This window comes from Gorilla gorilla, chromosome 10, assembly GCF_029281585.2.
Source record: "Gorilla gorilla gorilla isolate KB3781 chromosome 10, NHGRI_mGorGor1-v2.1_pri, whole genome shotgun sequence".
Taxonomy (NCBI): Eukaryota; Metazoa; Chordata; class Mammalia; order Primates; family Hominidae; genus Gorilla; species Gorilla gorilla.
Genome location: NC_073234.2, coordinates 126,287,918 through 126,301,853, shown reverse-complemented (window position 1 = coordinate 126,301,853; position 13,936 = coordinate 126,287,918). Strand labels below are relative to the sequence as shown.

General features: G+C 45.5%; 1 protein-coding gene across 5 annotated transcripts in view; it reads right to left on the bottom strand.

Annotated features, from left to right (window-relative positions):
• CCDC63 (coiled-coil domain containing 63) overlaps positions 1 to 13,936 on the bottom strand; it is a 59,227-nt gene that overhangs the window by 21,249 nt on the left and 24,042 nt on the right. For all 5 annotated transcript variants that reach the window (XM_055359050.2, XM_019039176.4, XM_063694331.1 and 2 more), the window contains 4 exons: positions 13,746 to 13,865; positions 7,593 to 7,774; positions 5,413 to 5,594; positions 2,478 to 2,698 (listed from right to left, as the gene is read on the bottom strand). In XM_055359050.2, the coding sequence (XP_055215025.1) occupies positions 2,478 to 2,698; positions 5,413 to 5,594; positions 7,593 to 7,774; positions 13,746 to 13,865 (705 nt within the window). The remainder of the gene's footprint in view (positions 1 to 2,477; positions 2,699 to 5,412; positions 5,595 to 7,592; positions 7,775 to 13,745; positions 13,866 to 13,936) is intronic.

Below are 13,936 nucleotides of genomic sequence, written 5' to 3'. Positions count from 1 at the left end.
ACCAATGGGCTCCCTTGTGCTTGGCTGCTGAGTAGCCCAGCCAGTGGGAGGCACAAGTGGGAGATAAAGGGTGGGAGGAGAGGGAGGTTGGGGTATTTGCCACCCCCTGGGCCCGTCCCTAATTTGGCTGCACCCCTCCAGGAAGGGCATAGCAGGCAGCCATATCCTCATTCCTACCTCCCCTGACCCATTTCTGGAGCTCTGGCTACTCCCGCATGCTCCCTTCTTAATTTCCTTAGATGTCTGGAAACAGTCCCTTTTTAAAAACTCTCGTCAATTTACCCATTTTATTTTTGGGTTTTGGTGGTTTTTTGGGGTGGGTTTTTTTTTTTTTTTGGTTTTTTTTGAGACGAAGTCTCCGTGTATCACCCAGGCTGGAGTGCAGTGGCACCATCTCGGCTCACTGCAACCTCCATCTCCCGGGTTCAAAGGATTCTCCTGCCTCAGCCTCCCAAGTAGTGGGATTGCAGGTGCAGGCCACTATGCCCAGCTCATTTTTGTATTTTTAGTAAAGACAGGGTTTCACTATGTTGCCTAGGCTGGTCTCGAACTCCTGAGCTCAGGTGATCCACCCGCCTCGGCCTCCCAAAGTGCTGCGATTACAGGTGTGAGCCACTGTGCCTGGCCAATTTACCCATGTTGGCTGTGCTGTTTCCTGTGACAACCCTAATTGATAAAGTCACCTTCACTCCATTTTTTGCAGCCACATAGACTGTTATTATCTATAATAGTTTTCTGTAAACCAAGCCATTATGTTGATTATTCTTTGTTTACTGTTATTATTACTTACTACCCTAAGTAAATATCCATTAAATCACAAGTTTGCTCTGCAAGCTCTATTATTCCTTTAAAAATTAATTCATCACTAGTAAATGAAAATGTTTTCACCTATATTCTAGCTGCAATCTATTTGCACATGGCCAGCGTGCATGCCCCACATTTGGGAAACAGTGACATATTGCAAAGGAAAGCAGCTCCCCTCATCACGTAAGCAGAGGACAGGGCCTGCAGAAGAAGGACTAATGAATTCCCAGAGGAGGCGACATTTGTGCAGGGTCAGGACTAATGAGCAGGATTTCATCAGAAGAGAAAAGGAGGGGAGGGAGAGGGAATAGCACGGGAAGGCACTGGCGGAGGGAAATGCATGAGACAGCTGGGGCTGGCAGCAGCAGAGGGTGTCTTGGAGGTCATAACAGGACCTGTGTCTGCAAAGGCAGGTAGAAGCCAAATTTTGAAGGGGCTGGTATGTCACACTAAAGGGTTTAGACTCTATTCCATGCAGACAGTTCCAAAGGATGTTTATTTATGTACTGGTGTGTAAATAGCCCAGGAAGCCAATGACATTTGGGAAATTATGGGTTCAACAAAGGTAGACAGGCTTCTTTACTGCAGGACTTGTCAGGGCCTGTGCATCAAGTCTCGCCAAGATAACAATGAGTTCTCACTCCTCGAAACTGTTGATTAACAAGGGTCAGGTAAGGGGCCAAATAAGAAATACTTTCAGCTTTGCAGGTCCCTCTTGCATATTTCTCTCTCTCTCTTTTTTTTTTCTTCTTACAATCCTTTAAAAATGTAAAAATCATTCTTCGCTCATGGGCTACACAGAAATAGCCATGGACTGTAGTTTACTGAATGCTGGTTAATAAAACATGCCACGGATTATAAAGTCACTATTGGGTTGGGGGACATGAATACATGAAATGTATCTATACATTGAAAGACAATTACAGGCCAGGTGTGGTGGCTCACATCTATATAATCCCAGCACTTTGGGAGGCTGAGGCAGGTGGATCACTTGAGGCCAGGAGTTTGAGACAAGCCTGGCCAACATGATGAAACCCCATCTCTATACAAAAAAAAAAAAAAAAAAAAAAATAGCAGGGTGTCATGGCGGGCGCCTGTAGTCCCAGCTACTCCAGAGGCTGAAGCAGGAGAATCTCTTGAACCGGGGAGGTGGAGGTTGCAGTGAACCAAGATCATGCCACTGCACTCCAGCCTGGATGACAGAGCAAGACTCCGTCTCAAAAAAAATACAAATAAAAAGTAAGGGGACACTGGGCACAACGTTTCACACTTGTAATCTCAGTACTTTGGGAGTCCAAGGTGGGAGGATTGCTTGATGTCAGGAGTTCGAGACCAGCCTTGCATGGCAAAATCCCAACTCTACAAAAAATACAAAAATTAGCCAGGCGTGGTGGTGCACACCTGTAGTCCAAGCTACTAAGGAGGCTGAGATGCAAGGATCATTTCAGCCTGGGAGGTCGAGACTGCAGTGAGCCAATATCGCACTACTACTGCACTCCAGCCTGGGTGACAGAGTAAGATCCTGTCTCAAAAATAAAATGTAGGGGGAAGAGAGCGGTGTTGGCCAAACTGCTTTCTGTAGTGCCTCTCACAGAGCCTTCCTAGGAGACTGCCCTGGAAAGGCTGCTGTGGACACAGGGGCCCAGGGCCTGGGAAAGCAGAGCCGCCCTGACCTGGATTCGTTGGGTCCTCTTGTGCATCATCTCCATGTCGTTGTTGAGCTCCGTGACATACGTGAACCGAGCAAAATTCTTCTCCTCCGTGGCCAGAAAATCTTCAATGAGCTGGTTTAGGTTCCCACTCTCAGCCAGCTTCAGCAGCCGGAGGTGGGCCACCTCGTAGCTCTCAAAACTCTCTCCCCTGTTCTTCTTGACATGCTTCTTTGCCTTGAGAGCTAGGAAAGGAAAAATCAGCCACTGTGACACTCAAAAGGAAGCGCCTCAGATCCGTGCCAGGCAGACAGTAACGTGAAATTATTGTGGCCAGGCATGGTGACTCACGCCTGTAATCCCAACACTTTGGGAAGCCGAGGCAGGCAGATCACCTGAGGTCAGGAGTTCGAGACCAGCCTAGCCAACATGGCGAAACCCCGTCTCTACTAAAAATGCAAAAATTAGCCAGGTGTGGTGGCACATGCCTGCAATCCCAGCCACATGGGAGGCTAAGCCAGGAGAATTGCTTGAACCTGGGAGGCAGAGGTTGCAGTGAGCTGAGTTTGCGCCACTGCACTCCAGCCTGGGCGATGGAGCAAGACTCCATCTCAAAAACAAACAAACAAACAAACAAACAAATATATATATATAGTAGTATGCTTTAGGGATAAGGCTAGATGTTTCCAGGAGATAGAGCAGAAGCTTCACCCATCATTCATTTCACAAATATCTCAAGAAGCATTTACTATGAGCCACACACTGTGCTAGGCACTGCTGATACAAAATCCCTGCCCTGGCCAGGCATGGTAGCTCACACATGTAATCCCAGCACAGGGATTGAGCCCAGGAGTTCAAGACCAGCGTGGACAACATAGCAAGACCCCACCTCTACAAAAAATTTTTAAAATTAGGCCGGGTGCAGTGGCTCCCGCCTGTAATCCCAGCACTTTGGGAGGCCAAGGCAGGTGGATCACGAGATCAAGAGACTGAGACCATCCTGGCCAACATGGTGAAACCCCGTCTCTTCTAAAAATACAAAAATTAGCTGGGCGTGGTGGTGTGTGCCTGTAGTCCCAGCTACTCAGGAGGCTGAGGCAGGAGAATCACTTGAACCCAGGAGGTGGAGGTTGCAGTGAGCCGAGATTGCGCCACTGCACTCCAGCTTGGAGGCAGAGAAAGACTCCATCTTTAAAAAAAAAAAATTTTTTTTAAATTAGCCAAGTGTCGTGTTGAATGCCTGTGGTCCTAGCTACTCGGGAGGGCAAGGTGGGAGGATGGCTTGGGCCTAAGAGGTCAAGGCTGAAGTGAGCTGTGACTGTCACACCACTGCACTCCAGCCTGGGAGAAAGAACAAGACCCTATTTCTTTAAAAAAATAAAATAATAAAATAAAAAAAAGGATCGTTTAGGCACATCTGACCATGTGACCTTTTTGCAGGTTGTGGCTCCCCACTGTTCTGGGGAGGATCAGGCGATCCTCCCACCTCAGACTCCCCAGTAGCTGAGACCACAGGCAAGTGCCACCATGCCCAGCAGTTTATCCCAAACACCTGCTTTTCCTCTGGGTGTCTAGAATTTTGGTATGTGCTAGGCAGAGGGTGTCTACACGACCAGCCCCCAGTAAGAATTTGGGGTACTGAATCTCTAGTATACCCCACTATGAGATAACCTTTTTATTTTTTAAGAGGCAGGGTCTCACTCTGTCACCCAGGCTGGAGTGGCGCAGCCTCAAACTCCTGGACTTAGGATCTGCTTTTTTCTACCCCTCAGCACCTTGTCACCATCAGACCTTCTGAGATCAAGCCATCCTCCCATCTCAGTCTCCAGAGTAGCTGGGACCACAGGCATGTACCACTATGCCCAACTAATTTTTTTTTATTCATTGTAGAGATGGGGTCTTGCTCATTTGCCCAGGCCAGTCTCAAACTCCTGGCCTCAAGTGATCCTCCCGCCTTGGCCTCCCAAAGCACTGAGATTACAGGCATGAGCCACCATGCCCAGCCTAGTAGATAACTCTTGACATGATGTGTGGTCACAGATCCTGGAAGAACCATGTGTGCTCAGTGTGACTGTACTTTGAAGCTCGCGCCCAGTTTCCTCCAGACGCCGGACCACACACCTTCTCCCTGTGCTGATCTTGCTTGGCGCCTTTTCACTGTAATGCATCACAGCCATGAATGTGCCTCAGTGAGGTCCTGCGAGATATTCTAGTGAATCATCGAACCTAGAGATGAACCTGGGGACCCCTGACAATAAGTCTCCTTCTAAATAATAGAAAGAGAGCCCCAGATGAAGACACATGCTGTAAATTAGGGTTGGCAGATAAAATAGAGGGTTCTCAGTTAAATTTGAATTTCAGACAAATATATTTTTAAGTATAAATCTGTCCCAATATAGATAAACAAAAAAGTTTTATCATAAGTATGTCCCAAATGCTGCATGAGACATAGTTATCCTAAACATTTATTTATTGTTTATTTGATATTTAAATTTAACTAGGCATTTTTTTTTTTTTTGAGACAGGGTCTCAGAGTCTTATTCTGTTGCCCAGGCTGGAGTGCAGTGGCATGATCTTGGCTCATTGCAACCTCTGCCTCCTGGGTTCAAGTGATTCTCCTGCCTCAGCTTCCCAAGTAGCTGGGATTACAGGCACTCACCACCATGTCCAGCTAATTTTTTTGTATTTTTAGTAGAGACGGGGTTTCACCATGTTGGTCAGGCTGTTCTCAAATTCCTGACCTCAAATGATCAGCCTGCCTTGGCCTCCCAAAGTGCTGGGATTACAGGTGTGAGCCACCATGCACAACCTTAACTAGGCATCTTATATATTTATTTGCTAAATTTGACAACCACAAGGAGACTTGGGCACCTTCACTTAAAAAGAGAGAAAGAGAGAAAGAGAGAAAGAAGGCAAGAAAGAGAGCGAGAGAGCACAAGCTTGCTCCTGGAGGGTGTACCTTCCTCCCTTTTGGCCTGCTCCTCGAATTCATTGCGATCATTCAGCTTGACGAGCAGGAAGGACTTGAGCTTGCTCTCATGGGCATAGAGACGCTCCAGCTCTCGGATCTCCAGGTTGTACTGAGAGGTGTCCTTCTTCTGGCGGTCCTTCATGGCAGCCATTCGAGCCATGGCCTCCACCCTGGGCAAAGGGAGTACAGAGCCTGAGCATCTGAGGCTCCTCCTCTCTACTTCCCTTTCCCTGCCAGTCCAGAAGGCCTTCCTGCCTAGAGAATGACTATCACTTTTATTAATCATAAAGGTTTCTCGGTGTGTAAAAACAATCCTTCTTACCTGAACAACAGGAGCTGTAAGCTCTAGATCACTCCCAGAAATGATTTTCCTATCATTATCATCATCATTGCCTTCAGCATTACCATCATCATCATCACCACCACCACCATTACCACTATCACCATCACCATTATCACCATCACTACCGTCACCATCATCACTGTCACCATCATCATCACCACCACCATCACCATTATCACCACTATCATCACCACCATCACCATCACCACCCCACCATCACTATAACCATCATCACCATCATCACAATTATCATCACTATCATCACCACCATCACCATCACTATCATCATCATCACCACCACCATCAATCACCACAATCATTACCATCACCACCACCATCATTATCACCATCATTACCATGACCACCATCACCATCACCACCACCACCATTACCATTACCACTATCATCATCACCATTATCACCATCATCACTACCATTACCATCATCACTGTCAACATAACATCCTCACCACCATCACCATTATCACCACTATCATCACTATCACCATCATCACCATCATCACTGCCACCACCATCACCTTCATCATCACCACCACCATCACCATCATCACCACCATCACCACCACCATTACCACTATCACCATCACCACTATCATCACCACCCCACCATCACTACATCACAACCATCACCATCCTCATCACCATCACCATCATCATCACCATCACCACCATCATCACCATCACCACCATCATCACCATCATTACCATGACCCCCACCACCACCACCATTACCACCATCATCATAACCATAATCACTACCATCACCAACACCATCACTGTCACCATCATCATCCTCACCACCACCATCACCATTATCACCATTATCATCACCACCATCACCACCACCACCATCACCACCTCACCATCATCATCACCTTCCTAATCACCACTATCACCATCATCATCACTATCATCACCACCACCATCACCATCCTCATCATCACCACCATCACCATAACCATCATCATCACCACCACCACCACCATCATCACCATCATATCACCATCATCATCATCATTACCATCACCATTATCACCATCGTCACCATGATTACCATCACCATCATTATCATTATCTTCCTGATCACCACTATCATCCCCATCATCACCATCACCATCATCGCCACCACCGTCACCACAGTCATTATCATTACCATCACCATTATTCACCATCATCACAATCACCATCATCACCATCATTACCATCATTATCATCACCACCATCATCACCACTTATCAATTACTGTGTCCCAGGCACTACTTTACATTTATATATTATTTAATCCTTTTTACCATCTAAAGAGCTCCTACAACAATACAGTAGTGATGAAACCAGGATTTAAACCCAGATCTGACTCTGAAGGCTACGCCCTTCACAGCCAAACTATATGCCTTTTGCTCCTATGAGTGTGAAGCCAGCAGAGACCCAGATTGAGAAAGATCCCCTTGGACTAGAGGCAGGGGCACTTGGAGGAGATGGTACAGCACAGAGGTTTGAATCTCAACTTCACCACAATCACCACTTACCTGGATCTCAGGTAGGCATTTTAGCATCTCTAAGCCTGCACGTTCCGGTCTGTAAAATGGGGATAATAACTCCTAGGGCAGTTGTGAGAGTTAAAACAATACCCACCAGAGTACCTAGCATCATGCCTGGCACACAGTCAGTGCTCAGAATTATTACTACTATGATTTAAGATTCCCCAACACATAACGACCAGGGACAGTGGTGGCCCAGAGTAGGAAGCTAGATGCTCAGCAAGGGGCTAAGAGACCTCGCTGCCCCTGGACCTATCCCCAGCCCACCTCTGCTCATAGGCCTGAGAAGATTGCTCAATGGCCAAGTTCATGGTTTTCTTCTGCATCAACAGGCAGTGCTGGAGCTGCTGGTAGACATTGTCATAAGCAGCCTTCTCAGATCGTAGGTCTTCGATCTCCTTCCGGAGCTTGGCATTAGTGGTCAGCATCTTGTCAAAGTGAACAGTGACCTGTTGAAAGGGCCATGCTTCAAAACAGGTCTCATTTCTGGGGTGTAAGACAAGCTACCAGAAGGCACCTGGAGGGCTGTCAGGTCTTTGCCCCACCTCATACCCAAGGGCCATGGAAGAGTGGTTGGAGCACTAGGCAAGAGGCTCAACTGGTTGGAGCCAGTTGAGTGGCCCACCAACTGGCTAAGGGCCCTTTAGTGGATCCTTTTTACTACTGTATTTCAAATTCCTCAACTACTTTTAGACCTAAGTTCCAGCTGTAGGCAATTAACAGAGGAGTGGGGAACAAGCTAAATGACAGCATAGGAAATAATCAGCCAAACTGAGAAGATATTAATAGAACTTTCTACAGGACAATTGACTTGGACTTTTCAACAAATTGATAGCATGAAAAAAAAAGTGGGTGGGGCTGTTTTCATGCAGGGTTTCTCAAACTCAGCACTACTGGCATTTTGGGCTGGATGATTCTTTGCTATAGGGGGCTGTCCTGTGCTTTGTGGGATATTAAATACCCACTACATGCAGGTAGCACCCTCACCTCCAACTCTGTTATGACAACCAACAGTGTCTCCTTTTGGGGACAACGTCCCTTTGGAGGCAAAATCACCCTCAATTGAGAGCCACTGTTCCAGATTAAAGAAATTTAAGAGACCTAACAATTATGTGAACCTTGACTGGATCTACCTTTAAAAGACATTTTAGGGCCAACCAGGTACATGTTAATATGGACTAGGTATTGTGTAATATTATGGAAATATTATTCATTTTGTAGGGTGTAATACTGGTCTTATGACTGTGAAAGAAAAAGTTTAATTTTAAAATATGCAAACTGAAGTATTTAGGGGTGAAATGTCGTGACACTTGTAATTCACCTTTAAATACTTCAGGGGAAAAATGGTGAAGCAAATAAAGCAAATGTTAACAGTTATTAAATCAAAGTGATAGATTTGCTCATTATTTTATTCCCTCTACTTTCCTGTATGTCTTATAAATTGTCTTAGCCTTTTTAAAAGTTTTTTTTAAAGGCGATGTGATTGGTTACACTGTTCATGGGAATGTAGATTGGTGCAGCCATTATGGAATAAAAGGATGAAGGTTTCTAAAGAAGTTAAAAATAGAACTACCATATGACCCAGCAATCCCTCTCCTGGGCATACACCCAAAGGAAATAAAATCACCACCTCGTAAGGACATCTGCAGTCTCACATTCACTGCAGCATTATTCACAACAACCAAGATTTGGAAACAACCTAAGTATTCACTGACAGATGAATGGATGAAGAAAGTGGGGGGCTGGGCACAGTGGCTCACACCTGTAATCCCAGCACTTTGGGAGGCCAAGGCGGGTGGATCACCTGAGGTCAGGAGTTTAAGACCAGCCTGGCCAACATGATGAAACCCCGTCTCTACTAAAAATACAAAAATTAGCCAGGCATGATGGCAGGTGTCTGTAATCCCAGCTACTCGGGAGGCTGAGGCAGGAGAATCATTTGAACCTGGGAGGCAGAGGTTGCAGTGAGCCGAGATCACGCCACTGCACTCCAGCCTGGGCAACAGAGTGAGACTTTGTTTCAAAAACAAGAAATTGGGGTGTGTGAGTGTGTATATATATGCACATACTTATATGTGTGTATATACGTATGTGTATATGTATGTATACATGTGTGTATACATATATGCATATAGGTATATATATGTATGTATATGTGGATACATATGTGTGTGTGTGTGCATATATATACACAATAAAATATTACTGAGCCTTAAAAAAGGAGACTCTGCCATTTGCCACAACATGGATGAAACTGGAGGACATTATGCTAAGTGAAATAAGCCAGACGCAGAATGAAAAATATTGCATGATCTCATTTATATGTGGACTCTAAACAAAAAAAAGTCAAGGCTGGGCGCAGTGGCTCATGCCTGTAATCCCAGCACTTTGGGAGGCTGAGGCGGGTGGATCACCTGAGGTCAGGAGTTTGAGACCAGTCTAGCCAACATGGTGAAACCCCATCTCTACTAAAAATACAAAAATTAGCCAGGCATGGTGGTGGGCACCTGTAATCCCCAGCTACTTGGTAGGCTGAGTCAGGAGAATCGCTTGAACCTGGGAGGTAGAGGTTGCAGTGAGCCGAGATTACACCACTGCACCCTAGCCTGGGTGACAGCATGAGACTCAGTCTCAAAAAAAAAAACAAGAAAGAAAGAAAGAAAGTCAAACATACAGAGATAGAGAATAAAACAGTGGTTACCAGGGCAGAGGGGGTGAGGGGGAAAGGGAGCAGGGAGATGGAGGTCAGAGGATAGCAAGTAGCAGATATGGAGAATGAGCAAGTCTAGAGCCCTAAGGTACAACATCAGGACTCCAGGGACTCTAATTGTACTGTATTTGGGGCTAGGCGCAGTGGCTCATGCCTGTAATCGCAACACTTCGGGAGGCCAAGATGGGTGGATCACCTGAGTGAGGTCAGGCGTTTGAGACCAGCCTGACCAACATGGTGAAACCCTGTCTCTACTAAAAATACAAAAAATTAGCTGGGTGTGGTGGCGCACACCTGTAGTCCCAGCTACTCGAGAGGCTGAGGCAGGAGGATTGCTTGAACCTGGGAGGTGAAGGTTGTAGTGAGCCAAGATCGTGCCATTGCACTCCAGCCTGGGGGACAGAGCCAGACTCCGTCTCAAAAAAAAAAAAAAAAAAAAATTGTACTGTATTTGGGATTCCTGCTAATGTGCAGATTTTAGAGGTTCTTGTCACAAAAACAAAAATGGGTAACTATGTGAGATAACAGATATGTTAACTTGCTTCACTATAGTAACCACTTTAATATCTATATGTATCAAATAATATATTATATACCTTAAATATACACAGTAGAATTTATTTTTTATTTTTACGAAACAGGGTCTCGCTCTGTCAACCAGGCTGGAATAAAATGGTGCAATCACAGGCTCAAGTGATCCTCCCACCTCAGCCTACCGAGCAGCTAGGACTACAGGTGCAGGCCACCACGCTCAGCTTTTTTTTTTTTTTTGTATTTTTAGTAGAGACAGAGTTTCACCATGTTGCCCAGGCTGGTCTCAAACTCCTGGGCTCAAATGATCCTCCCACCTCAGCCTCCCAAAGTGCTTGGATTATAGATGTGAGCCATCACATCTGGTCTATTTTTTTTAATAAAATTATTTTTTAAGTTTTTTTAAAAGACCACGTAAAGTGCTCCCATAAGCACTGAAAAGAGACAACTACAAAAAAATATTCCTAACAGCAAGGGGATTTAATTTTATTGGAGGTTTTCAAAGTATGTTCTAAGAAACATTCGGTTTCTGCAGGGCCAACACTGGGGTAAAGCAAGTGAAGCAACCGGGGCGTGAAATGTAAGGAGGCACTCACTCTTAGGTGCCAGCCCTGTGTTTCCACAAGCCTGAGCGGAAGAGCCTCCTAAAATGTTGCATCCTGGGCTTTTTGCTTGCTTCTGCTAGTCTGAGCTCTGGGTGTTCCTGAGTGTCTCCATAGCCACCACACAAGGTAGGGGAGTCCCTGGGAGCAGAGCATTCTTATTCTATCTTTGCATCCTCCACTTCCTCTTGGGAAGTTATCAGTTACAACTCATTTGCTCCTTACTGTGAATTTTGCTCCAGGACCATAGGCATACTATCTATCCTCTGATTGTGGGGGGCAAAGACCTGACCTATGGGGAGGACTCTCAGGCCCCACTGAGTAGGTGGAGGATATTTAGGACCATGGGGTACTCTGAGACCCCAAAATTGCCTTTAGAGATGGCTGCCTAACCGTTTTTTTTTGTTTTTTTTTCTGTTTTTTTGGGTTTTTTTTGAGACAGGTTCTCACTCTGTCATCCAGACTGGAGTACAGTGGCACAATCTCGGCTCACTGCAAACTCCGCCTCCTAGATTCAAGCAATTCTCCTGCCTTAGCCTCCAAAATAGCTGGGATTACAGGCATGCATCACCATGCCTGGCTAATTTTTATTTTTATTTTTTTGTATTTTTAGTAGAGGCAGGGTTTCACCATGGTGGCCAGGCTGACCTCAAACTCCTGACCTCAAGTGATCCACACACTCTAGCCTCCCAAAGTGCTGGGATTACAGGCGTGAGCCACCGCGCCAGGTCAGCTGCCTAACCTATTAAAAGGCACAATCACATCTCGTTAGGGATGAAGGGAAGAGGGGACCAGTTTGAGATACAAAAAACAGACCTCTCAGAAATATAAAAAGGAGCATTACTACAGATCTTATGGAAAAAGTATAAGGGATATACTAGGAACAACTATATACCAACAGATTAGCATAATTTAGATGAAATAGACCAATTCCTAGAAAGACATAAACTACTGAAATTGACTCGAGAAGAATAGAACATCTGAATAGACTTAGAACAAAAAAAGCAGACCTCTGAGGCTGCAGTGAGCCATGATCGTGCCACTGAACTCCAGCCTAGGTGACAGAGTGAGACTCCGTCTCAAAAAAAAAAAAAATTATACCTCTAGACAAGTCATCATTAAATCATGCATGCATTTCATAACTCATTCAATCGACAGACATTTGCTGAGGCATTAAACACCATGCCAGGCATTAAATCTATGATTCTTAACCAATGGGACCTTCAGTCTCTCTGGGTTTGCTAATAACGGTGCAGATGCCCAAATCTAAGCCCTGGAGGTTCTGATTTGGTGAATCTGGAGGAAATCCAAAAATCTGTATTTTTAACCCATATCCTAGGAATTCTGAGGCACAGTTGCAAATCACGGGGCATGGATATTAAAAAGACACTGCCCAGTCCTTCAGCAGCAACTTGGGGAGGCAGACAGAGATCAGATCCAATTAGCTCCCACCATGCCTGGTCAAAGCCTGGTGGTCAAAGTCTGGGGGAAGCTAAGAACTTTGTTTAGTGAAGGAATGACAGGCTTTCTTCCAAATCCATTCACTTTCTCTCTCTAGTAGCTCATGTGGGAGCTACAGTTTCACAAACCAGACTGGAATGTGTGGTTTGTCCCTGTCCATCATTCCTTCTCCACTCTTTTTGCTTTTCCAGGGGAACCACCTCTCCTCTAATCCACTTATTTTGAATAGGGCTGCCCTTCCCTGACTTGGGGTAGCAGTGGGTGGGTTTGGAGGAGAGGGGCCCCAGGGTAGCCATGTGACTCAGGCCCATGTGTTTCATTCTTCTGACCACCCTGATTGGTTCAGAAATGGGCACATGACCCAAGCTGGCCCAGTGGGAACTCTCCCCAGAATACGTGATTAAACTCTTAGGAAAAAGATGTTTCATTTCTACTAGCATTCGTTCACACTGGGGGCTACCCAAAAATGAAATCCACTCAGAGGAGAGGTGGACAGAGAATATGTCCTAAAGACATGTATGGAGCACCTGGATTGAGCTATGCCTGAAGGCCCCACTTCCTCCTCTGGATCTTTCAATTCTATGACTAACACATTCCCCTTTTTTTCTTAAGCCAGATTGCAATTTAGGGAACCCTGCTTAATGCAAAAGTCACTGTAGATTGAGGATGATCAGTGTCACCTTTCCCATTATCAAGTTATGCATATCTATGCCTACTCATTCTCAGAGACAACACCAACAACAAAATGGCACTGGCTATGATAGAGGCATGAGCAGCTTGTCACAGAGGAGGAAGGTCTAACTAATTCTGCTTTGGTAATGGGTAATGCTTGAGCTGCTTCTTGAAAACCAACAGGAAGTTTGGAGGCAGAGAACTAAGAGTAGGCATCCCAGATAGGTTGGAGGATTCGGGTAAGGGTTTGAGGGGATAACCACATTTGCTAAGGTGGACGGTAAATCCTAAAGGCTTCCTGGCCTGTGTGGCCATTAGTTCACCTGCTCCTGAGTCAACCAGGGAAATGGGTATGTTCTGCTAATGGCTGGGCAGACATCATTCTTTGCTCTGAGCAAATGTGGGCAGAGCTGTTTGCAGAGCTGCAGAGAACACTTTACATACGAGATTCAAACGGGTTTCCAAAATGTGAATCTGTTTCTGCAGTTTCCGGGGGTTATTGGCCTCCTGCATTTTTGCGAAAATCTGTTTTTGGTTTGCGATTTTTTTTTCCATCTGAAGAATCTGAAAGAGAGAGAGAGAGAGAGAAATTCCAGCTGTGTTAGCATCTGTATGGGTACCCGTTCTACAGTTCA